General features: G+C 39.0%; 1 protein-coding gene across 3 annotated transcripts in view; it reads left to right on the forward strand.

Annotated features, from left to right (window-relative positions):
- LOC306813077 (uncharacterized protein) overlaps positions 1-27,642 on the forward strand; it is a 211,985-nt gene that overhangs the window by 140,031 nt on the left and 44,312 nt on the right. Inside the window, exons 8-9 of one of the 3 annotated variants that reach the window (XM_079328118.1) lie at positions 4,265-4,309; positions 5,835-5,918. The exons of the other annotated variants lie outside the window; for them this stretch is intronic. Of the exons in view, the coding sequence (XP_079184244.1) occupies positions 4,265-4,309; positions 5,835-5,861 (72 nt within the window). The 3' untranslated portion in view covers positions 5,862-5,918. Of the gene's footprint in view, positions 1-4,264; positions 4,310-5,834; positions 5,919-27,642 lie in introns of those variants that run through there. 3 annotated transcript variants of the gene reach the window in all.

Consider the following 27,642-nt stretch of genomic DNA (forward strand, 5'->3'; position numbering starts at 1 on the left):
TTTTGCTGAGGTCAGTAGGTTTTTCTGTGAAACACTGTACATTTTGTAACAGCAGTTGACAGTTTGTTGTTGGAAGTATGAATAGGAAAATCAAAGTTTCAGAATGAAAGTAACAAATATTTTCAGGCCGGAGGAACAAAATTCTGCATCTGGAGATCTAAGGAAATATTTTTCATGCTGAATATTTCTGTTCAGATCTGCTTTCAGCAGATGATACTCAGCTTTCAAGCACACTCTTGCACCTGGGCCCAGTTTGCACACCTCTTGCTAAATAGTTTCCAGTTTGTGGAAGAATGATGAAATGGTTTCACAAGAACGCAGACCATTGACTTGACATCCATTCCCATATTTAATTACCTGTCTTTAGTGATAAGGCATGCCTATGTAAGCTGGACTGTAACCACCAGAGGGGAAAGGAGTAGGATATAAACTTGTACACACACTATTTTCAGAAAAACATTTTCTAGTCTGATTTTATTTTTTTTTTTTTTGTGATTCCTGTATTTATTATATCTCTCCTTTATCCTGCCACAATATAAGCTGAGAGGAAAAGAAATGGGGAACCTCATGGTGTCTTTCTGTAAAGCTGCCTCTCTTGTGCATTACCTGTTTCCAGGGATATCTTGTAGCATTGCCTCTGTTTTTTCCATATATGTTCCAAGAGATGGAGGCCACTAACTGGGTGTGAAAGAGTTTGGGATGCTGTCACATGAAACTGTTCCTTCTGAGATGGTTTCTGCACTGACAGTTGAATATTTTTGGGAGGCTTGTGTCACCCCTACTGCTCTCATTACAGGTTACACATAATGGGAATGCTTCACTTTCCTACCAAAATCCTTGAGCCCTTGCTGTATGGCTGGCTTACTAGAGTTGCTGATTAGTCTAAAGGATTGTTTTATGCAGTTTTGGACTTCCCCCCCACCCCTTTTTTTCTTTAATTCTTTGCAACCCAGATATATTCTGATCTGATAATGTTAGATTCATTTATTATGTTTCTCTGTGAATTTGATCTTACGCATCTAATTGTAAACACTGTATTTTTTAACTTGCCTTGCTGTAGTGGTTGTGTTATGAGGTGAAGGTGATCAGTGATCTGAGGAATCCAGGCCATTGCTGGTTTAGGTAAAATGATCACACATGAATAGATATTCTCTGCTTGCCAGGGGCCCTATAATGCTTCTCTGGCATTTGAGGAGGCCATAGGGTGGTGATGGGCTCCTCTGTCCTTCATCTGATACTTGTCCAGTGTAAGAACACTGGAAAGCAGGCCATTGTCCTCACAGGATCCCTGTGAGGTTGGCAATACGGCTGTTGCCATTTTGCAGATGGGGAAATTTTTTGGCAGAAGGTAATCGAATGACATAACCAGCATTTCTCTAATATACATCAGATAGTCATCTATAGAAGCATGAATTCTGTGCTGTCTTTTTACCTCCTTCCCAAGTTTGGCAGAAGACTTTGTATTCTTCCTGATTTCTGTCCTAGTCAGAATTGTTCTCTCATTTGCTCCAAATTAATTTCTGTAACTTTCCATGTTTTCCCAAATAAAAACATTGGATTGTATTTGCATTATGTTTACAATGTACATGGAGGAGAGGAGAAATCTCAGAGGAGTTAGATCATGGATGTTCAAGCTTGCATCTGCATTATTGGGACACTGTGAGTAAGCTCAAACAAGCAAGAACTTTTCTGTGCTAGGTGAATGTCTAGGAAGTCTTTCCATGGTCAAGAAAAAGTTTTGGAAAACAGGACGATTCTACCTTGTATCTTGTACATTTTTGATACATCAAGGAAAAATTAAGGAAATACAATTTTCTTCATTATTAGGGGGAAAAATGCATTTAGATTTTTGGTTTGACTCACTTGCTCCCACACTGAAGAGAAAGGGAGACAGAGGGATCAAAAGTTTTTCTGTCTTAATAATTTCTAGATCAACATAATCAGTGAGCTTATTAGTATGGCATTTTCTGTGGAAATACAGTATTTCAGCTGGACAAAATGCAAGAATGTTTTATCTCATGGAATTTCCCACTCAGGAATGGAACAATCCTTCATACTGCCATGGCTGCCTCAGCTCCTAATATGGATTTAGCAAGTAGCTCAAAAATACCCATCAGAACCCAAAGGTGCAGTTGTCATGGTGGTTTTTCAAAACCTTAAAGTGGTATACAAAAAATGATGGAAAAAAAACCCCATTGCTATAAAAATTGTTGGTTGCAAAATAGGAGGGATCCTGCATTTTCCCAGGGTTACTAGTCATTTGTTTTGATTTCTTCTGTAGCAGAGTCTGCCTTGAATACACTGCAAAACTTGATTCTGTTGTGTTTTATGTGCACTGAGCCCAAGCAAAAGCCTTGTCATAATGTCAGTGCCATTTTGCTCTTAGAGATTGTAGCTTTCAGCTTGATGCTTTCTTGTAATGACACTACTCTTGTTCATCCTTGTTTTGATGTTCTTTTGATGTAAAGTGTGTTTTCTGAATGAATGGGTTTTCTCCTTGTTTATAATTCAAATTGCTGAAGCCTATTTTCACTGGATTTTTAATTATACAGCATTTAATTCCAAGAATTCATTTTCTTTAAGAAGAATCCTTAGAAGGCTTTTAAATACCAGGGTACCACTTTTTGTTCAGGAAGTCTCTGAGTCACGAAGGGCTGCAGGAGGCTGTGCTAGGAGGTATCACTGTGTGCTTATCCTGATATCACACAGTTAGTGATGCAGGTGTGATGGACACGTGGTGTCACCTGATATAGCTCCTTTATATCCCTATATACACAAAATGTGTGTGTCTTCATTCCTCATGTCTTTTTTGGATCGCACTTTCTGCATTTCTTATTATATAACTGGAAGTCACTTATGAAAGGGTAAACACTTTAGGTAATATCCTAGCAGCAGTCCCAGGCTGTGGCTGTATGGGCAGGGCCAGGAGCAGTGGCATTGGTGACCTGTGGGGTTTGGTGTTAGCTCACTCCAGGGCATGGCTCTGCCAGTGCCAGCCAGGGCTCTCTGCAGCTGGGCCTGGAGATGGGTCAGGGCAGCAGCGTGAGCCAGGGACCCGTCTGAGCAGGCAGATACGGATGAGAACTCCTCTTTGGGGAGCGAGCAGAAGGACAGAGTTTAGCCATATGGACACGGGCTGTGCCATAAAACTTGTGCTCAGGGGCAGGGAATTGGCCCTGAACTGCTGTATTTTCTATTCCAAGGCAGGCCTGTTGATTTCTGTGCCGCAGTGCCAGGCCCTAAGACAGAATGCATTTACAGCTCTGTGTATACAGGACGTAATTTTAATGCTTGGCTCCTGCTGCAAAAAATGTCACAGCGAACTTCAAGAGGATTGTTTATGTCCCCAGAACCTTAAGCTGGAATAATGACTCTAATTTATTTATGCACATTTTGACAGCTTGTTATGTTTTATTCCGTAAAGCTAAATGTGGTCTCAATAACACCTTGGAGTTATTGCTACCAAGTAATGATGCCAGGGAGAGATAGGGATTTTTGTCTCTGAGCAGGGAAGATCTTTTCCATTTTGTAAGGGTTTAAAACTACTGTGCTTGTGTCTGTCTGTGTATTTGAGAATGTACAGTGAAACTGAGGGGTGATGTGTCCTAGCTGCATAACTGAGTGGGAACAGATCGACTCTACATCAACACTGAATGCTTGAATAACCCAGAAACCAGTGACCTTCATGTGGGAGCTGTCACACTCAGACAAGAGATGGGGAGCTCTGTCCTAGAGCAGAGACCTGTAAATGCTTGTTTAATCTGTAATGTGACTGTTTTAGATCTGCTGAATGATACAGATTTGGTACCCCCTTAAGAGAAATTCAGTCTCTTTATGGAGGTTTGAAATACAGACCCCTTTTGGTTTGAAAGGGTTTTGTCATTTCTGGGTGTGTTTTATGTACCTATAATATTTCCAGTGTCTAATATAATGCTTTAAGTTTGATAATATATTGACAGCTAATCAAGGTGTTCATAGGAGCATTGAATAGTTTTGTAGATGAGTAGAATATGATATTAGTCTGTAGAAGACTGTTTTGATGAGGAGTTTGAATGAAGACAAAAGAAAACAACAGTAAAACCAGAACACTGGTCACTGGATTCTGTATGATTTTGAGTTTATTTTCCTGTTGTCTACAGCAATATCTATACTATTAAACTGTGAGGAAGCATTCCAAAGCACAGTATTATCTACAATTAAGTGTTAGAAGAGTCCCTGGCAGGCTTTAGACCTGGACTGACTAGATTTCTCAAATAATTCACAGGCACCATTCAAGGATGAGCTCCAACTCAGAACTCATTCTGAACAGGTACCTGACCATCTTGTCTTGGAGGTAGAGTGTAAAATAATATGAATAGGAAATGTTTGCAGACAGTAGCTGTAATCCCAAAGAACTATTCCAGGCTTGTTCAGTTGTCTAGTGCAGATACAGCTAGTGCAAGCTTACTTCTAAAGCAGATACATTGGGCAGCTGTGTTGAAATGGGGAAGGGGAGAAAGAGTATGTTTAATCTAATCCAAGATATATGGGGATGACAGAAATCCATTAACACTTAACATTAACTCTTAATTTGCACACACATTAACTTTTAATTCCTTCCTGAATATCTGCTATTGGTTCTTAACAGTGGTAGCACAAGAAAAAAAAACCATTCATGATGGGCCAGTGTGGATCTCTGGAGTGTCAGTAGAGACTGCTGAGAGACAAAGCTGTAAATGTGTCATGATGGACTGAAAAGGGAAAGGTACCCCTCTAGGGGAGAACTCAAATTGTGAGTGTTGGCTCATATTCACTAACCTGGCTAACAGGGCAGACTGATCATTGCCTTTGAGCTTTAGTCTGTGCTTTAATGCATTATTTTTTTAATAATTTTTCTTAATGGACTACTCCAACAGAACAGTTTCCAGGACCAAGTTAATTTATAGTCCACATAGAAAACATGAATAGTTACTGCTTCAGTATGAGAATGTTACTCTACTGCTGATATAGAGGCACTGATGAGAATAATCCTATTACCATTCAGTTACTTACTCCTTAATCAAAGCTTTAACCCAAGAAAAGAGCTGTGGCCACACTGGGATTCATATGCAAAGTCATTCACCATCAAACTCTAGTGGTAGAAGTTTGGTTTTCTCACTCCTGCCCTATGGGAATGATCAAAGTCAATCTGACAGCTGACCGTCTCTGAAGTCCAAGGAGGGAGATCTGCTTGAACATGGAAAGTGAGCTGAATTCCCACCTTTTTTGGGTTGGCAATTCATGTCAGAATTTGAATCTTGTATTGTGTATGTCTCTCAGGGATGGTGAGTTTATCAGAATGGCACTTGCATATAGTTCTGTGATGACTGTGACAGTTCCCTGGTCTCTAAAGTAATTTCCTGAAAAAAAAAGAAAAAAAGAAAATTGCGAGCGTAAGTGATTTTTAAGTAATCAAATGCAGCTGAAAAGATGCAAGAACTTGGGCCAAATCTTGGCTATAACCTTATGTGTGGGCTGTGTAGAATATGGCATACTCCACTGTCCTTTCTGTGAGAGGGTAGAAATGGGTTCCATTTCCTGAAATGGTTACCATTCCTGTTGTTAGCGGAGGCAGAACTTGAAGACCATTGAAGAAATAAGCTGCTGGGAGTCTGGTGTAAGTTAAGTTCTACCATCAGTGAAGTCTGCTCTTGCCATCCACAGGCATTTTCACTGTGGTATTTTAGTCTTGGCTCCTAGTCCTGGCCTAAAGTACCTGGGTTTTTTTTCAGAAGTGGCTGGTCCTGACACATAGTGAAGAATGCACAACCTAGGACTTGCAAAATACACGAAGTTAATATTTTTCCTCTTTTCAGACAGAAGACACTGGCAACAAGGAGTAGTTGATGGAGTTCCTGACAGCAGATGTTTCTTTTAATTTGGCTGCTATTGGGGTTTTTGATATACTAGCATGATTTTTTTTTTCTTGTCTGTGAATTCATGTGAAAATGAGTTATGGAACTGAGGCCTGGACTGCATTAGGAAGTTGCTGTGCTTTAAATTAATTCTCTCTGCAGTCAAATGGAACCTTTGGATGTTTGGAAAGTCCAACCACCAAATGCTTTCCTATTTTATATACTATGGATGGGAGTTCTCATCTTCCTTCCTGCTCCAGGGAAATTGACCCTGCAGGACAAGGAGGTAGTTCATTTTTGTCACATAAGTAGATAGATTGTGGCAAACTTGAAAACTCATCTTCTTTTCTAACTTTTCCATTAATTTTATAGCTAGACAGGTAAAAATACAGGCTGCTTTCTAGATGCTCCTAGTCTCCAAATTGTGTTTATGGGTGTTCTGAGCTACAGTCCATAGTAACTTTTAGCATTTTGCAGTGTATGGACAAAAGGAAGTAGGAAACTTTTAATGACTTTTATAAGGAGTTGGCACAAGGTTATATAATATGTTCTATATTTTGCTAACTGTTGCACATATGGAATAGCATCTTTCTCTGCAATAATCATACATATATAATTCTGTCAGAATCTGTCCTACCTGCTGGAGTGAGCTATTTCACACTGAATCTGATATTATTTCCTTTTTATCTGTTGAGGTAGAGTGCTTTGCAGTATATTCTGCTATCTCATGGCTCCCCTTTTGGAGCTCTGTTCACACATCTTGATTCCATCTGTACTCTTGAAGAGGCCTGCTAGGTGGAGCATGTGTCTGTCAAACACATGTCCATTCTGGACAGCAGCCCTTTACGGGTCACGCCTTGAAACATCGCTAATTTGATTTCAAAGGGAGCTATTACAAAATGCCTTTTGTGCTGTTAGGCCTCAGGAGAAGGACCTCAGTTGGACACAGTGAAACACTGCAACTGCTTTAGCTGTGGTGTTCCATGTTGGAACAGATATTACAATCAGTCATGTCTTTGTCTTGGAGCGCTGCACCTCTTCAGGAGAAGTCCCCTGATGTGAGAGGGGATGGCTGAATGTGTGTTAAAAGGTCCAGGGGACAGAATCTTAGTGATCCACAGCATCCATCAGATGCTGTTGAACAGCCTCAGGAAATGAGTGGAAATCTGACTCTTGTTTGACTATCCTGAGTCCTGAGAATGGCGCAGTGGGTGCAGAGGGTTGCTGTACACATCTGTGCACTCCCTGGCAGTGCTTTGAAGATCTGTGTTGCAGCCTGTGGCTTTTTATGATGCAGTCGTGCATTTTTAAGACTTAGAATTAGACACCTTTGTGCTTGAAGTCAAGCATGACTGTGACTCATTCAGCTGTCACTCTTACAGACTTGGTGTGAGAACCATATGGAAGGGAAGAAGTATCCTAGACCCAAGATGCAAGTTCATGGATTGCATGACAGGAGGCCAAACACTTAAACAGCATCTAACAGGAGTGCATAGTGGGTCAAAATTTCCACTTCTATTTGGTCAAATTTCCAACATAAATTGAACCTTTTTCTTGAAGTAGTGGCTTTTCCCATTGGTAAGCTGTGAATCTTCCCCCACAGCTAATTCACTATTTTCAGTTAGCTACAATCACTCATAGGCTGCACAATCTCTGAGCACATTAGAGCCATAGTAGAACTGTCTGGCATTTGTAAACAGGCAACACTTGGGACTTTGTAATACTCTAACTCAGTGCACTAGTATGCCAAAATAAAGGTCATTTCAATTTCATATTATGTCATGCAGTTTTGAAGTGACATGTGTTTAATGATTTTTTTCTCCAGTAAATGAATGAAAGCAAGCATCAAACTAATATGCTTTGATGATGTGCCCACAAAAAAGAGGCAAAATCTTTTCAAAAACATTAAACTAATATTTTACCAGAAAAAAACCCCACAACTCAATACAAAGATTCAAACTCCTACCCAAACCTTCTGCAATGAAGAAAATCAGATTTCTTTCCCCTTAACAGATGACATTTTGCAGAAGTATAACTGTAATTTATTTATATGTGTCTATCACTTCAGAGACTAAGGCTGGTCTTTTGATTGAGGCAGAAGAGTACGAAGGTTGCAATTTGAGCTTGTCACAGAAGCTGTATTAGAAAGCTCATAGCAGGACCACTAAATGACTGGAAAGGCTAAAGGAGTGGTCCTTATGTGTATGAAGCCTATGATTGTGCACAGACATGTTTAAAGTCTTGCCATTTAGCAAAGCCTTCTTGTTTTCCAACTCTGCATGGTATTCCAGGTAGTTTCTCTCTGCAATCTTTCTAGCAGGCTGTGGGCTCAAATAGGCACCAACTGGAGCGCAGAAGGTGCTATCAGAACATCAGGAAACACTTCTTCATGGTGAGTGTGGTCACCCACGGACTGCCCAGGAAGGCTGTGAAGTCTCCATCCTTGGAGGTATTGAAAAGCCATCATGACAGGGTCCAGGCAGCCCTTCCTGAGCAAGGTGGTTGGGTCAGATGACTCCCAGAGGTCCCTTCCAATGCCAACCATTCTGTGACTGATTCTGTGGCTGCTTGGTCAGGGCTGTTGACATCTTGTTATTCAAAGGCCTAAAGGCAGTGAATAAAATCTGCTACCTGGTTTTGGGAATATTGCTTTTGGTGTTAACAGTTGGTTGTGTGCCACTTTTAAGAAACTAACAGTTCTTTCAGAACAGAATAGGTGACAAAGCTGTTTTGATTCTTGGAGGCCTCTTGATTCTTTTGAGTGTGCAAGACGAAAGGTTCTGAGGCTTCCTCTCCTAAGAGGCAGTGTGAAGATTCCAGGAAGTAGGATGAACACTAGGAAGTGGCTGGTAGTGTGAATGCTGGGGATTTACACCTCACAGCAATTTGTAACACAGCCTTTATCAGCTGGTGCTTGTGAAAGTTGATTCTTAATATTCTATGTTGTGTTTAGTAGTCAGCAGATGAATCTCTTGAGCTGGTCACACACCAAGTCATGTCTTCTGTTTAGTCACTACTCCCATTGAAATCAAACTGATGATAAACTGTAGACCAAGAAATCAATACTGATTGCAAAATAAATTACCTGTCTCCTTGAACCTCCTGTCTGACCTCACTGAGCAACAGGAATAAGAAGACCTCAGGGAAAATTTATTAGGCTGCAATTCTAGAATGAGACAGCTAAATTAATCCTAATTAATTTTGTTTGGTGACACATTTTTCTGAATGGCACTTTAGGTACTCAAACTGCAAAAAGTCTGCAGTGTTGCATACAGATATAAACCTTCCTATGTTGTTCAACTGATCAATTGCTTTGTTGGGTCAGTGGTTATATGACATTATTTAATAGAGGACATATAAATAATAATGTAAGAACCAGAAAGAGATTGTTTACTTGCTGTCTTAAGTCACTGGGACAATGACAAAATTTAATAATATGACCATTCCTTACCACTCTTCATTGTTCTTACAACCTGTCCTAAAATGTTTTACTGTCAATAATCATGACAAATATAATATGATATTCCTATTTTTCCAGTGCATGGGCATGAGCACTTGTATGAGCTTTGATGATGATAATATTTGGCTTCAAAATTATTTTAACAAATTTTGAATTGTTTCTAGTCATATCAAATTCAATGCCAGAAGAAAAACAAAATTATTTCAAGAATACTTTTGATGCTGTGCTTATTGCATTTGTAGTAATAGGAAACCAAAGTTGTTATCTTTTGAATGCATGTGCCATAGAACTGAGAAATATCTTAAGAAAATAAAATACTATCTTTGTTACTTTTTGGCTGATACAAATCAGAAAAGTTGGTAGAAGTCTTCTTTTGAGCAGAGATAGCAGGATAGCACTGCACTTCTTTCTTTGCCATGACTTCTGTACAGGTGCACATCCATCATATCACTGGTTTTAATTGTCTGTAAGGGCAGGATAAGCTTCAGATCCCATTTTCCATTCAGGTGCTGTTGTGGTGCCTCTGCTGGGTGCTGTGGCTGCTCAGCCCCTGGCACTGGGATGGAGACACGAGGAACAGTGTGAGGGCTGGTGCCAGGGATGTGAGAGCCAGTGACCAGCTCTGGGCTTGGAGGAGCATCCCCTGGGACTGCAGCTGAGCAGTGGGGCTGAGCACAGGCTGGATTGGAGATGTACAGTAATGCTTGAGGGCTGGCTGTGCTGACAGAGCATCGTGTCTCATGTTTCACAAGAGAATTATATGCAGTCTTTGGGCCTTTCTTGTCTTGTCTTTTACCCCAAGACCTATCTTCTTTTGAAAAGATATTTAAAAGGTTCTAATATGTATATAGGTAGGATTTTATTCCTAGTAGGAGAAAAATTTTTCAGACTTTGCATGCAAATTTTTGGAAAGAAGGAACACACTGTTACATAAACTTGAAGCATGAGAAATGTGAATATGTTCTGTAAATGATGCATTTGCTCAAATGAGTGATCGCAACCAAACAATGCATCTTAATTGTTTTAATTTCTTTAGAGTTATCTTGCAGTACTAAAATTAATAAGAACACCATGAAAAGCATCTCCAAATTTTATTGTTGAAGTTTAAAACTTTAATAAGAATATGTACAGACAGTTACTGTCATAAAACCAAAGCTATTTCTTCCATGATAACCATAACTTTGTCAAAAAATCTAGACATCCTATATGTATATACTATACATCCTATATGTATATATCCTATACTAATGGCTTAAAAGACTAATGGTGGGAAGTGGTCTTAATTACTTGCTTGTAAAAATATGAATCACTGGCAAAAAAAAAAAAAAAAAGTGTAAATTCTCTCTGGTTTTACTTTTGACTTTTGCTGTTATATAGAATTACTATTGAGTTGGTACTTTATTTTGAAAATTAGGTTTTTTGGAGGGGACTCCCCAAACTTCCTAGCTTGCATTAAATCTCTGTTTTCCTCTGTGTGCATTCTCTCCTCCTTAGTGGTTCTTTTGAATTCCAAGATGCTGCCCCTGGCAGAAATGTGTATCTCCCAGTGGAACTTCCCATGCTGGTAGGTTTTGAGAAAAGGCAGTGCACAATCCTTCTGATTTGATCTACATGAGAACAATTGTGACATTGGGATACATATCTAAGAAAATAATTCAGGTGGTATTGGACAGTTGGAGGTGTTTTTCTTACACAGAGTTGGTTTCAGTACATTATAAGAGGAAAAGGCTGTTTTTAGTATTCAAGGAGGGATGACAGATTGGAAGTTATGTTTGGGATGGGCTCTTGTTGCTACTGAAAATAACTGTGGAGTCTCCAGGGAGTCTATTCAACTCTGCCATATCTATGTTAAAAGGAAAACACGTCAATTGCCCTGAAGAACTTGGATAAGTTTCACAAAACCACTTCAGTGTGACTTAGTTTTTTATCAGTTTTAAAGAGTGGTGTACCTTTTTCAGACAGGATAGGGATATGAAAAGTAAATAAAAGATTCCTGTATTCAGAATGAAGGGGGGAAAGGTGGATTAGGAGGAGCATGGAAAAATACACTGTAAATATAAGTTTTACTGCATGTAATATCTGCAGTGCTGGCCTTGGTGACCAGCTTTCCACTGTCCTGCTCTGTGGGCTATAAATATTCATTATGTGAGACAGCAAAGACTCAGACCCAGGTATGGGTTATATACAAATACTCAGCAGATGCAGGGAGTTTCAGCTGCTCCACTTAATTGTTCCATACTTTTCTTGGCCAAAATATTTTTCCTTGCATCGGAAAGTGCACCTTTAACATTGACCAAAGAAAATGAGTTTTCAGGCGCTTTATTTGCCTTAAAACTCTCTTGAAAGACATGGTGTCACAAAATGAGAGCTGTGGTTTAGGTTTGGTCATGCTGCTCCTAACTTTACCCTGCATGACTGCAGGGTAGCTTGAATTGATCATGGCAAACAAAGTGGAGCTGTTAGTTCATTTAATTGTCAGTTCTGTGTCTGTGCAGTAAGTCAGTCAATGATTGTTCTGACATGACTGCAGCTACATCACATAGCTGCTCACTGGCCATTGGATGTGTATTGATGGGGCTAATGGAATCACTGAGCCAAGCTCACATCTGGCAATGTCACAGCTCTCCAGATATTGGCCGTGGTGGTGATTTGTCCTGCACAGCATCCTGAAAGCCCAGGCAGTATCAGGATCCAATGTACTGCTTGGGTGACAATAGCTGCAAGGCTGAGGAGGATACATGAAATTTGGAAGAGGACAGTAAACAGCAAAACCAATGGTGTTGATGGTGGGGCAGGATGCACAGGCTATCTCTACAGCAATTTAGATGCAGCATCACTTGGGATACCTTAAAGTGTGAATTTGGTAGTGATTTTTAAAATATTGAGCTTAACAATATTATTTTAATTAAAAAGAACTCTACAATGAACTTTGCTGGCCATTCTGAACCTAGAAAACATAGATGATGAATTTTTTATGAAAGAGATGAGAGGGGAGTTTTGATGACTGTTAGAAAGAACAGCAGCAATTTTAGAAGTTATTCTAGGGATAATTTAATTTGCCCTGAGTGCAGCAATGGACCTGTTACTCATCTGAAAACATTTCATAGAAGACAGCTGTTAGGTCACTAGTTCAGCTCACCCTGAAGATAGAATTTCTCTTAACTGTATTCTCTCTTGAGATATTTTAATGTTATTTTGAAAGCTAATATTAATTTAACCCTATTTTCCCTCTTTTGCATCTCTAATGCTGCTGTTAATAATCTCTATCTCTTGGATGTTTTGCATTTGCAGACTCACCCCCTCTGATTACTGACTACCTTGGCTACGTCTGAAGTATTGATTTAGAAATGAGAACCTGTGTATTCCACTAGTAACCATTCTCTGCCTCTTTTGCATCTAAAGGAAATTGTCTTTTCAAATAGCTTATTTTCTTCCAAGATTGCTCTCCCTTTACCAATCACTTTCCTTAAAAATGTCTCTGAGACTAACCCAGGGGACCATAATGATCATTTTCATCAAAGAACAAGAAAGCAGAACAACTTGTGGCATCAGAGAATTATTCCTCACATAAACTGTTGGATAAAATGGGATTCATGTAACATCTCAGAATAATTGATTTTTCCAGAGAGGGGGTATTTGATTGTTATTTACATCGATAACTATCCCATCATTCTAAGAATTCTTCTAGAAAACAGGATTCTGTGTATAAGTTGAAAACTTCATATTTCTGGAGGGAAGGTCAGTTATGATACTTAGTGGTGTACAAATGAGATGGGATAATGAGAAGTAATTTACAACCACCTGGCACTGTGTGAACCAGCCAGAGAAACCTGCCTGGGGTGTATTAGGGAGAAATTATACAGTTGCATTTTTTTTATTTTTATGCTGAGATCAACTCTGGAGCCTTGACCAAGAATTAGCTCTTTCTCAAAATGAAAAAGATAAAAAAGGTGTGTTCCATGGGGCAGCACTGGAGCAATGAAGGTGCTCTAAGCCTGTGGAGATGTTGGGGGGTAGTCTTGCTTCCCTGCTGCTTACTGTGCTGAAGCAAGACCATTATAGGACCAATGCAGTGTATCCATGGGAACATAGAACTCAACTTTAAGAAGCTCTTAAGAAAGAAACTGTTTTTTTTAAATCTTTTGAAGTAATTTTATAAGTAGTATTTGCAGAACTTAACAAATGGTCTAAAATTGCTACTTTATTAATGTACCTAGGGAACAATAGGTATGTAATGGTACTTAGGATGTTACATCTGGCTCACCCAAATCAGGATTATTTTGGAAGAATAAGGTCTGATAATATGAGTGAGTATTTTCAGGATCAGATTGCACTCTGCATTGGAAATTTCTCACAGTTAATGGTTCCTCCAGCTAGTCATTCACTGCCCGGAAAGCCCTCTTTATTGATTATTATTGTATATTAATGGACCTATCAGATATTTATTTGGCAAGTTTCTTGGTTAAATTTTCTTTATTGAATGCTCCCTGGAGTAAATGAGCTGCAGAAGTGGAAACAGGCAATACTCTTCTGCTAGATCTGAGTATTTAAATGTATTTTCAAAATATCAGCTCTATTACAGAAGCATTTGGAACAGATATTTGCATTCCAACAATGTAGTAGATTTCAGGACTTTTTATTATGCAAGAATCAACTCAGAAAACAGATGGATGGACTATGTCAAGAATCCTAACATGTTGGGAACCATAGGAGGGTAAATTTGCAGCAAAATTCTAGATACCTGTCTTCGGAAATGTCTGTGAGGAAATCAAAGTTTGTGTGTGCAAATCAAACTGCATATTTTCAGCTACTGCTGTTGTGTGTGCAAATAGAAGTTTAGGAAACATGAATTAAGCAATTTCCTTTAAATTGATTGTGCCAATATCTGAGAGGTGATTGGATGAATTTATCAGTGTTCTAGATATAGATTGTAGTTGCTACTTCACATTATAAACAAAGCCATGATCTGACACATAACTGCATTCACTGAAATGAGTTTCATTCATTGAGGATGTTGAGGCATGTTTAGTGCCTTTTTGCTTTGTGTAAGGATGGCAATAACTTTTTCACTTTTTCTAATATTTACATCAAGCTTCAAAGTTAACTCAAGTGATTACTTTGATGGAGGAGCAGATTTTATGCATCCAACCAAACCCTCTTTTTTTACATAAGTATTTTTAATGGCAAGTTTATTTTTGATAGCACCATATAAAGAAATTGCCTTCAGGAAGAAACATTGGAATTTTAGGCTTGTTTGAAAGAAATGGATATGGATATGGTATATGTCATGACTATGCAGCCTCACATGCAGTTGGATCAAATGACTTGAAATTATAATGGACCAAACCTGCAATAAAATTCTCTAATATTTCAGTGGACATGGTTGCATGTGCAGCTACTTCAGAATGAAGCTCCTGATCCTGGGCTTCTTTTCTGAATATATGTATGAAGATGCTTCATAAAACAAATCATAATAAAAGACTTCTTGCAGTGGATGGAGTTGCACACACAAGGATGCACAGTAAGATATAATTTAACCTTATGCATGTGTACCAGGATTTGCTTAATTAATTTTTACTGCAGTTAAAACTGATGGTAAAACTAACCTGTGGATCAAACAATAATTGCAATAAGGGGGGAAGTTCATGCAGTGTTTTTGCTACCTTGTCCTGCAATAAGATAAAATATCAAATGGACAATATTTGCATTTGCTTCTTATAGATCTATCATATTTTGATTATAAACATAAGAAATTTAAACTTGAGGTAACAAATTTTTGGCATTAAAAACCTGGTGTTTACTTCTCAGTAACTGATCCAGAATACAGTACAATTTTGAACTGCTAGAGAATTAGAGCAGTTTTTCAGAATGTGTGAATTCACTAACTTCTGTTTTGGAAGCGCTTGTCAGAATCACTGCTTTTTACACAATCAGTTGCTACATAAAGGCAAAACAGGTTCTAAAAATTAGACTAGTTGTTACCTAGCAAGAATTGTTACAACTGGTTATCTTTATGCCCACATTGTGAACTTCAATATCCTATTTTTCATACAAGTATTTTATATGAATTTTCAGACAATGGGCACAATAATTCAAGGCTTGCTGCCTTCATTTGAAAGTTAATTTGGATGAAAGTAAGGTTGCATTTAAAGCACAAAAGCTCTTCCTGCATAAGTGCATGTGTGGACAGTTTTAATTCAGGAATCAAAATGTCTTCTGGTTTCATTTAATCTACTTTTAATAGTAGTATTTAGCTTAATCCTTCATTGAACTGGAACAGGTCTACATACTGGTCCGTCTCTAAATTATGTTGGAAAGGGAGTAGCTTTTCTGAATAACTACTATTAATTTTAGAAATATTTTTGGAACTATTTAGGTCTAAGTTTGATCTCAGCATGTATTGACGTGTACTGTAGCCTTTCAAATCTCAAGTCTAAATTTTTCAACTCATCAAATAACAGGCTGCAATTTAAATGCTCAGAAAACTGAGGTCCAAAACAGAATTGAAGTTGTAGTGAGTATTTGTGACTAAAGTGTAACTTGGATTTATGGCTTTTACCAATCTCAAGCTACAATTGGTTCTCTCTTGGTTATGGGTGTAGTAATAGCAGTATTTAACCAAAAAGGAAGCAGTGATAATAGTCATTAATTGAACAAATTGAACTATTGATTGTTTTGATAGAGAAAATAAAGGCAAGTGCACAAATCCCATCAACCACTTACATGGTGATATGACTTAGGAATAATTCCTTGTGTCAAGACTTAAGGCTGTCAGCTCTAAGGAGAAAGTCTTGTTATCTCTAAGTGTCTGAACTGTGCTTAACCATCTAGAACTGTTATATGATCGAGAGCTTCAAACATAATTGTAAAATATTATATAAACAACTTTTTGGTATTTGTATCACTAGATTCTGAGAGTTAAAAATAAAATCTTTGCACTTAGTCTTTTGGGGAACTCAAGTAATTATGTTTTCATTCTTTATTTATTTTTAAAAATCATTTAAGCTCCTTATGCAGTTTTTAGAAAGGCCAAGGTGCATACCTGGGTTACTTTGAAGGTCAAATACTCTGCATATTGAACATTTCAAGCTGCTGTCCTGCTTAAGTTCCAAATCATTAGCTTAGCAAATGGGAGACTAAATATAAGCAAAGTCAATAGGGAGGAAAAAAATCCGCTGCATAGTATGTCTAGTGATACAAAAAAAGCTACAGAATGCAACCATAAATTTTTAATTCAACATTCTTTAATTTAGAAAAAATCAAAACCCACACCACCTCCACTCCCCTCCCCCCTGACAAGCTTGCAAAAACTAGGTCTGAATTCCCAGTGGGAATAATGAGCAACAGCAAGAGTGAATGCTGGGAGAGTAGAATGCAATTGTATTAGTCTCCATCACAATGGGAGGTAAACCCAAATCATTTATAAAACGTAAATGCTGGCAGAACACAGGGAGCTCAGAGCACCACACTGCAGGTGTGATTTATGAGGCTGGGGACTGGCTATAAATCAAACCCTTTTGTTTTAAATAGTACTGCTTCAACGCAGGAGATCAGTTTACATGTAGAGGAAATGATGAAAAAAATGCAGTACATTGCATCCCAAGAATATTAGAGAATCAGCTTTACAATGTGACTATCAGGACCTCGCTCAGACAATGGGTATCTGATGCGCAATTTAACGAATGCTCCCACTGCTGAACAGAGTGCCCTAATCTAGCAACTCTGGTTTGTTTCAAATGTATTAATCATGGGATCTATTTGGTGAGACCAGCTGTTAAAATCGTTGCACTTAGGATCAGGAATACATTGGCTACTCCTGTTAACTAGCTAGAAGTGTCCTTTCATGCCACCAAAAACCCTGCCTGTTTCTATGTTATCTGTATTTTTCCTTAATTCTAAAGGTTGATGGGTCTCATTATTTAGTGGCCTTGTCCTATGGAAATGGGTGAATAAAAAACAATTAATTCCTAAGGATTGAAATAGAGAGTAGGCATCCTGTGAAGTTCTGTTCAATTACAGGAAAATGCATGTCTGGCAAGGAAAAGACCTTTCCTCCCCCTGTTGGTTAAATAATTATCAAATGGAAGAAATTTTAAAGGTAATGAGCAAAGTGATTTCTTCTGCTCTGCTTCCTGGATCTGCCAGGGTTTATCTTGGCTGCATATTTTGCATTCATTTTACATCCATGCCACTAGAGCCTATGCTATATGCATAAAACTACACTTTATGTATCATGCAATGTGGGCCAGAGAAGCACTTAAAAAAGCTGAGAGAATGAAAGGCCTACATAAAGGTAGGTACTGTGGTTATATAAGTTTTCTTAGAAATTTGTAGTGAAATGAAAGCTGCACGTGTTGCACTAGTGCATATCCTGACCATTTGATGTGATGGCCTTATCATGGAATTGTAGAATGGCCTGGGTTGGAAGGGACCTTAAAGATCATCAAGTTCCAACCTGCCTGCCATGGGCTGGGACACCTTTTAATAAACCAGGTTGCTCAGAGCTCTATCCAACCTGACTTGAAATGCTTCCAGGAATGAGGCATCCACAACTTCCCTAGGCAATCTGTTACAGTACCTCAACCACCCCCACAGTAAAGAATCCCTTCCTCAGTCGAATCTAAACCTACTTTGAAGGCATTCCCTCTTGTTCTGTCACTGTGCATCCTTGTAAAATGTCCCCCTCCATCTTTCTTGCAGTCTCTCCTCAGGTGTGTAATATCACAATTATGTCATCCCTAACTCTTGTCCTTTCCAGGCTGAACAAATCCATTTCTTAAAGCCTTTCCTCATAGCAGAATTGCTTTATCCCTGTAGTCATCTTGGTGGTCTTCTCTGGACTTGCTCCAACAGCTCCATGGCCTTCCTGTGCTGGGGAGCCCAGAGCTGGGGAGCAGAGGGGCAGAATCCCCTCCCTCTCCTGCAGCCCACGCTGCTTTGGATGGAGCCCAGGACACATTTGCCTTTCTGGGCTGCAAGGGCATATGGCTGGGTCATGTCCAGCCTCTCACCCACAGCATCCCCAAATCCTTCTGGGCAGAGCTCCTCTGCAACTGTTCCTCTTCCAGCCTGGATCCGTACCAGGGGTTCCCCTGATCCAGGTGCAGGACTGCACTTGGTGATGTTAAACCTCATGAGATTCACTAATGATTTAGCCATGTGAATGCAAGAAGTTGCACAGATAAGCAGAGTGCCTTTATGTAAGCAAGGAGTGAAGAGACACCTGCACTGAAATACTTTATTGCTTTCCAAGAGTCCAAACTGCACACACTATAGAAACAGGTGCACAGTTTCCAGAATTTTTTGGAGGTTCTGGTGTTGATAAAGGCCATATCAGCTATTGCTGGAGGCATTAATATCAATTGCTTGAGAGGAAAGTATAATTTTGCTGAAGTAATTGATTTTTTTTTTCCCTACTTCTTGTTATAAAAACACATCTAGTGCCACAAATTTATAGGCCACTTTATAAATGTAAAAACATATTCCCTGCTCAGTAGACCTTGCAGTCTAAATTAGGCCAATATATGAAAAAGATATATTGATGATGAACAGAGAAAAGAAATGTGACTAAAATTGCTTTTACCAATTTCCTTCCAGCTGATAATGGGCCAGATTTTTAAAGGTATTTGGCCTTCTGTTTTCTGAAGATATCTGAAGTGCTTAAGTGTCTAAAAAAATGCAGTCATTTTACATGTAAAATCTAATGCACCACAAAAAGCACATTATGTGGGAGTTGAGCAAAAGTGGCTTTGTGTTTTATGAATCTTACATTGTCCTGGACACTAGAGTCAGTTTGGATACATAGCCTTGAAAAGGGCCTGCCCCAGTTATATACTCCTCTCAGGCTGCAATGCTATCTGTAATCTTTACAAAAATTTGCTTTGTGACTGGATTCCTGAAAAACTCTTTCTATCTTTGGTAGTGTTTTTTTTTATTTTTTGTTTTTTTATTTTTGTTTTGTTTTGTTTTGTAACAAAAAACTGTCTCCTTTGTCTACTGCAATCTGTGGGTCAGAAGTAGTGTTTTAGAGCCCATTTGTGCAGACTTTTCTGCCTTTTAGACAAGTAAGTCACTCAAGAGACCTTGTTGCAACACACTCAGGAAAATATATAATTAAAGCTGGTTTAAACATTGAGCTTCTGTACCATTACAAAGGTTAAATACACGAAAAAGCAAAAGAACATTTATATAGCAGAAGTGGTAATGAAGGGTTTACATCTGCAGCCTTTATGAACAGGGGAGGTTGTGGTTTTTCCTATGTAGAATCATCACGAATAGATGGTAATTACCAAGTTCAAAGCCTATTGTCTTCTCTAAAAAGCCAACTTGTTTTTTGGGGTTGTTTCAGAATGACATGATGTCTGATGGCTCTATTCCTTTTATAGGACTTCTTGGTATGCACTGAATTCTGACCAGGGATGGAAAGTAACTTTTGTGAACATATTAACAGAACGATGTGTAATAGGTCCAGCAAAGGTTGAAGGCTGATAATGGTGACTGATGGAGTACCACAGAGAAAAGAAATCTGAACACTGCTCTGTGATGAGGCCAAGGGAGGAGTGAGGTAATGAGAGGTTTCATTGCCCAGTTGGGGTTGACAGAAGACAAGATGATTTTTGTCCTCAAATTGTGCTCAGAGGACGGGAGGCAGTGTGTATTTTACACACATGTGGTAGGTGATAGGAGAGATTTGTTCAGTGATGTAGGAGGCACTGTGGTACATACAAAGGTCTCCTGCAAAGCTGATGAATACTTTTTCCTATTGTGGGGGCTGACACATTGAATGCCTCCTACAAATCTTGAATCCAGCCTTTATGTGTTTTGCTTGCTGTATAATCTCATTAAGCCAATGGGTATGGCACTGAGGTAAAATCACAGGAGAGATTTTTTGTGTTCTGTAACCAACAAAGGGAATGTCCTGGACATTTAGAATTTATTCTAATATTGTGGTTATAATTTCTGGTAGTTGTTGGCTTGCACAACCTATTTCAAAATGTCTGCTGCAATGGCTGCAAGAACAGAATGTTCCAGGGGAACTTAGATACACCTGCTGTCTGTGGGCAGGGTGTGTAGTATAAAGAGGGCAATTCATGACCTTTTCTTCTTAAACCATACCCTTCCCCATAGGAAGCTCAAGTAGGTCATGTACTGAAGGGAGCCAGGAAATGTGCACACATATGCAATGTAAATCTGATTGCCTGTGTAGTAACCAGGAGTGGCCACAGATGTGCATCCCAGTTTGGCAGATGTGTTTATACATTTTCTGAGATGTTGCAGATATAAAATGTATATCAGAGCATAGAATCTGACCTTAAAAAGTAGACGCTTTCAAAGATTGTATTCAAGTTCCTTGTGATACAGATCCAACTTAATCAGCGTTTGTGACTTGATTTGACACAGCACTAAAGATGTGCTTATGGCAATCACCATTCAGCAAAATTTTAAACTTTAAATACATGCTGTGGGAACAGGGCTAAAAATTAAATTTGAGTTTACATGCATTGCAAAATGCGGTTTTGACTTTGAGCCTCTGAATGGGAAAATTAGTCATGAAAGTTTGGTTCAAAGTGTGAGATTTCTTCTTTCTTACTCAGGAGGGAACCAGCATTAGAGGTGTTGCTGGAAACCACGGCTACTGCTGAACAGTTAGCAGGATGTTTTAGCATCCCTATTGAAATAAAAGCTAAACATGTGAGTAGGTATAAATAAAGCAGAAACGGGTTTTTTTAACATTTTGATATTAAAAGAAATGTTTTTGAAGACTGACATTTCAGTTTCAAAATTAAGTGAAAAATTTGTAATTCAGAAAGTGTGCTGTCATTTGCAGCCCTCAGGGTCCATATGCCTGCAGACAGACACTCCTTTTTTGAAGTTATTTTTCCAAGATCTTTTTTGTAAAAATATAAAATACATGAACAAATAAAGGCATGCATGTGTTTTGATATACTTCACTCTTTTTCTGGTATTATCCTGTAGGATGCAATAAAGACATGGAATCAGACTCAAGAGAAGTGTCAGAGATAAAATCTTTCTTTTATTCCCTTTTAGAAATATAGACCTGAATCAGTGCTTTGGAGGGTGCTGTTATTGGACCCTAATGCAAGATAGAAATGCCATCTTCAGCCATCTTCAGCTCTGCTGCTATCAGAGTTCTGCACAGTCTGCTCCAGAAAGTAGTTTGTAGCTGAAGACAGGAACTCATTTCGCTCCAATGTGCCACTGGCACCAGCAGTATCTTCCTGCCTCCCCTGACACCTGCAGACCAGATCATCACTAGCTCCTAGCCAGGAGCAAACTGGAGAACCTGGTCATCCTTGTCTGCTCTCAAAAATGTGCACTGTGGAGAATGTCACAGAATTGGTAACTTGCTGAAGTGACTCAAATACTCCATCCTGACATCTGCAGATAGCTCCTGAATTTTCAAGCATTTGTACACTTCTGTTTAACATTGGTAGTAATTAGTGCTCCAGATAAGAGCATTTTCTGGTCTGGTGCCTATCTTCAGATTTGCCAGAGAGCATCACTTTGTGGCAACAGAATGATTCTTTCTAATTCTGTCTTTAATGTACCTCTGCAAAGTTATTATCATTGTCCAGTGACCTATAAGGTTAGAAGTAAGTTGTCTGGTAGGGACTGGAGAGACATGGAGAATCCCACTGGACAGCCCATCACAAACCTTATAAGTTGCTGAAAGCAGAGTTTCAGAGTAGGAGACTGAATTTGTTCCTAATTATGTATATGCATTTTTAGTTTAATAGGTATGAAGAGTATAAGGCAAAGTATGCAAACTATAGCTTCAAAGGGAAGTGTTTACAAAAAGTTTGAGATCACCTGTTCTAATCATTGTATGACACTTTAATTTCTAATTAAACTCTGAGATAGAGAATATCTTCCACAAATCTGTTCTGCTGGTCACCCTCATACTATGGGAAAGAATGTGTTTTGGTGTTTTTATATTATTGTTTTTAAAAGTCCTTGTAAAATTTAATTTCTCTGTCTTTAGCTTCAACCCTGGTAAGAATTTATCTTTCAAACCTCATAAATTGGAGAAACTTCCTATTAATTCCTCAGTCATATCCCATGTTAGTAGTACTAGAACTTTTTCCTTATGCGTTGTATAATTGGAGAGTAATTCAGTTTAGTTCTAATTATCAGAAGAAGCAGAAATCCCTCTAATTTCCAGAGGCTGCTCCACAACTTCATAGACCCTGTATATTCCAGTCACAGTTTCTATCTGTGCAAAATTTTGAATAAATGTATTGAAGGCAAAAAAGCTTTTTTAGTTTAACATAATTTAATAATAGACTGGCCTCAAACTTCATCATCCTAGCACTCATTAGGCATTCTTGTTTTGTTCATGCTAGGACCCATCATAAAGAAATTGATTTCCCTATGTTCACTCATCCAATTTATTGCAGGAGAACTCCATGTTCATTTGCCCATTACACAATGTTTTCTGGGGTGAGAAAGAAACAAGCCAAAAGAAATCAGCAGAAGAAGTAGTTATGATGTTGGATGAGGCTCTGCTCACATTTATTTTTGGTATAAATGCAGAACAGTTCCACTTCTCCAAGAGAAATTTATTTGCATTTGGTGGGTGAGACTAACTCCAGATTAATACTCTGAGCCCTGAAATTCACCCTTTCTACCCCTATTTGCTGCTCTGAGTTACAGAAGAGACTCCTTGAGATTATGCATCATATGTTTTATGATTTCTATTACTTCTGCAGTTCCTCCTTCTTCTTCATTGCTAGTTGTGTTCCCCAGATTGGGCAGCCAAATAATGTGTCCTCCATGGCTGTTAAAATTGCATTATAAACAGGCTGGGAAGAAATATTATTGGAACAAAGCAATTGGCAGTGTCCCTTTTCCTCTCCCCAGTGACAAACTGTTGATGACCACAATACAATTGGTCTCTGTAGCCTGGAGAGTGTGACCGTCTCGTTGTTTCTGCATCTGGGTCCCTGACAGGGTTGCACAAAGCATGAGCACTTCAGTCAGGATCACCATCAGTGTGCTGAACCCTGTAGAATGACAGTGACAGAAAATGGGAGCCCTCTTCTTGCACATTGCTCTGTGCTGCAAACAAAATGGCATTCTTGGTGCAGCCAAAGTGAAAACTTCTGTACAGTTGGCTTGGTTCTGAATTTGCAGTGAGGAGTGTGTTAGCTGCTAAATCTGCAAGATGTGAATTATGTTGAGACTTGATGTGATAGTAGATTAAGTGATCCAGTAGTAGTTTTGTTTTTCTTCTATGTTACTCACTGTTTCCCTGTTCAGTTGCCCCACATGAAATAATTCTTTGCTTATCTACCATACCCTTTGTGCCTTCCTCATCTATATCATTAGGGCTTAGAGTAATGAAATAGTTGATTTTGGCATGTAGTTGATTTTTAGCATGGGTGCTATATATTTATACATGTTGTGTGGGCTAAGATGCTATTCTTGTAGCATTGTGCTTTTGAAAGTTGTGTACAGGATCCCTGAATGAAACTCTGAATGTCTCTTAATACCAATGTGAGGAAAGGGCCCGAGACCAGTACTTTGTGGCATGATCTGCAGCTAGACTAATTACAGCAGTTTTTGCAGCTAAACATGTAGATATTGTAGATAAAGTGTTTATGCATTTGTGTGATTCTGGGAGAAATATCTGTTTGGAAATTCTGAATAACAGTTTTGATTAAATTAGCGTTGCAGAGACTTTCCCTTTGGAATGATGGTTTGTCAGTGGCTTAGAACAAATCAAGAATTTTATACAAATACCAAACTGTTATTTAAAATGTGTCACAGCATTGGTAGGGCACCTCTGAGCTGGTGCTAAACTCAGCTTTCAAACTTATGGTGGATTCCCAAACTCCATTTTGACTGGGTGGTTGGGAACATGGTCTCTTCTTTTGGCTTCCCTGGCAGTTCTCCAATAAACAGTCTGGCAGCCTGTTATGCTTTCACAGCTGTATTAGCCCCTTTGGCCTCCCCACTAAGCTCCTGACTAGTGTCAGCTCATCTTTGCTGAGAATGTTGGTCCTACTGGAAAAGTCAGTTTACAATTTATTCTTTGGGCATGTGACAGCTGATAGCAAACAGACAAACACTCTTTGCACTCTTTGCACTCTTTGCACACCACTCACTTTTTTCTGAAGTAGCACAAGAAGTAACACATGCACTCATGTACATGTAAGGATATGTAAGTGTGTATGCATGTTTGTAAACACAAAAAGATGTATTTATGCACAAAGCTGTGTATGTGTACATTCTTAAAATGAAGCATATATATGCTTTTTGCTTTTTTTTCCCTCTGTTTCCCTTCTGCTTTCAGGAGCTATGTGCAAGCCTTTCTGTGGTGCACAGCTCTTCATGGGCTCAGTGTCATTTGGTTCCTACTTCCTTACTTGGCCCACTGCCCTCTCCATTTTTTTGTCTTGATTTCTTTCTTACTCAGTTTGCCCTCTCCAGCTTCTTAATCTGTGAGATTTTATCAAGGCAAAGTATGTGCTTCTGTAGGACTGTATCAATGCTTCGTTTCATTCTTCTGCCTGTAGGAAAATTCCCAGGCTCTAGCTCTGGCAGCCAGTACACACATTCTGCCTTTTCCTAGATTTGAGTCTTCTCAGTGCCCTGCCCTTGTGCCCAGACAATAACCCTTACAAGAAACTTTTTCAATGATAGATTTTTTTGGCCCAACTTCTTTGCTTATTAATACCAACTGTAATGAACCAAGGTATGGTGAAGACAGATGGACATAAAAATACAAGTGATGCCTACACTGAAGCTAGGCTTTTGTGCAGTGTGTAGACATGTCCTGAATGACTCTTTAGAGGCAGATATTAAGCTTTTGGAAAAGGGACTGACCTAGAAGGACTAAAAGGCCCAAACTAAATTAATAACTCAGAAAAAACTTCTGAGTTTTGGGTATTGAGCTCTCAAATTACTAAAACCCCCAAAGTCTTAAACAATACAGCATAGGGATAGTTTTCATTTTCATGCAGTAAACAGCAGTTTCAGGAGTCACTTGGTTTCAAATGAGCTGTGTTTGACAGAATAACTCAAACTGAAACCAGAGTGGACTGTTTGTGAATGCACTTGGGCTGAAACTGAAGAAAAGCTTTCCATGAATCGCTCTAAGTGGAAACCACTGTGTTAACCTAGATGGGTGCCCTACTTCCCACCTGGGGCACCTGTCTGCTCACTGCCTGTGGACTGGCAGCACAGGAGATGACCCTGAGTAAAGGGCTCTGATGAAACTGGGAATGAACTGTCCTTCAAGAAAAAAACACTTTTTGCTCCTCTCCCCTGTGGGATGGAAGACAAGGGAAGTGTAAACAGTTCTGAGACGGGATCTTTTCTTTCCTCTGCAAGGTGTACTTGGCATATCTTGTCCCCATCTCGCTGATGCTATTGGGTTGTGCAGCATGCGTGGGCAGCAAAAGACACTGGCTTGACCTCACTTGGCAGACCTCACTTATGTCTTCCCTGCCTACATTTCTGGAGGCTCCCTGGGAAATACCTTCTTAAGGATATTTCAGTCTCATTTAATTTTTTCACATCTTTGTATTTTTAGAAACAGTAGAAAGGTTACAAAGTGCTTCACACAACTGCTGATTTCTTGTAGCCTGTAGCTATTCCCCAAAGCACAGCCACTCTTGGATTGAAAAGTTAGGGTAGTTTAACAAAAGCCTCACACCATGTTTATTGCCACAATGCTAAGGAAAATTGTATCTTGTAGTGCAAGTTTATGGCATAGCAAAGGATCTTTTTCTAAACTTATGGCAAGTTTTGATTTTTACATCACTTTCCAAAGTTGTAGAGTTACTAGATATCTAGATATATCTTTAATATTTTCCATTGTTGGATTCAATTATTTTTTTCTGATTGAGAATATAGCTGTTTTTTTCATGAAAGCTGAGGAACTTCTAGATCTCCAAGTGATTTCACTGTTAATTTTCATCTGAGTCTAGTATATGTCAGTTGTTTTGATTTGTGCTGGTTGTTGCACACCAGCATCAGTGCTGACTGAATAAAATAGAAAAAAGCTCAAAAACTGAGAACAGTATATGATATGTGACTGCTTTATTGCTTCCCCTCTTGCCCCATCAAATCCCCTGAAATGTACTTGAAATCAGATATCCAGGCTGTTGTTGGTCAGGCTTAACCCAGGCTCTGTTGCAGAAATTGTTTGAGATTTGTATGTGTTTCCACACCACTGTCAGCAAAGCCACAAAAGGAAAACCTGGGACAAAAAAAAAAAAAATTTAAAAAAAAAAATCAAAGAACAGTAGTTTCTGCACAATTGGACTCCAGTCACTTCACCACCTTTGTAACTCTTTGCTGGATGTGCATCAGTATGACTGTTTCTTTTGAACTGGGGAGCCCAGGACTAGATCCAGCACATCACATATTTTTCACCAGTGCTGAGCAGAGAAGGATCATCTTTCTTGACCTGCTGGCAAAACTCTTCCTGATGCAGCCCAAGGAGTTGTTCAGCTTCCTTGATGCAATGGTGCATTGTGGAGTGTGTTCAATTTTGTGTCCTCAGCAAGATGTTTTTCTGCCAATCTACTTACAGTTTGGTCAGCCCCCAGCATATCTTGGCACATGAGGGTGCTCTTCCTCAGCTGCAGGACTCGGCATTTCCCTTTTTTGAACTTCATGACTTTCTTGTTGGCCCATTTCTCAAGCCTGTTGAGGTCCTTCTGGATGGCAGCACAAATATCTGATTCATCAACCACTCCCATTGATTGCAAACTTGCTGTGGGCATACTGTGACCCCATCATCCAGGTCCTTAATGAAGCAATTGGACACTACCGATCCAGAAATCAAAGCCATAATATTCCACTAATGGCTGTTTTTCAGCTGGACTTTGTGCTGCTGATCAGGGTCCTTTGATCCCAGAAGTTCTGCCAGCTCTCAGTCCACCTCAGTGTTCATTTAATCTAGTCTGTGCCTGACCAGTTTGTCTATGAGGCTGTTACAGGAGATAGTATTACAAGCCAGGCTAAAATCAAGAGAAAGCCTTCACTATGGTCAATACTTTCAGGTTCTGATTCTACCAAGACCTTTTTTTTTTCTGAGTTATACCTCTGTTGAGACCTTCTGTCCTGGACAAATCACTAAGCCTCTTTCTGTGCCATGCTTTGTGTAGCTGGATCTGAAGTTATATAGAAAGAAGGAAGGAAGGAATGATGTTGTATAGAAAGTATTTTAATACTATCAAGTATGATGAGTTTATATAATAAGATTCAAAAGCAAGACTTAGGCATGGACCATTCATATTAAATATTTGAAATATAAAAATATAAAAATAGAAGTGT

The sequence above is a fragment of the Erithacus rubecula genome (genome assembly GCF_903797595.1).
Source record: "Erithacus rubecula genome assembly, chromosome: 2".
NCBI classification, from domain to species: domain Eukaryota; kingdom Metazoa; phylum Chordata; class Aves; order Passeriformes; family Muscicapidae; genus Erithacus; species Erithacus rubecula.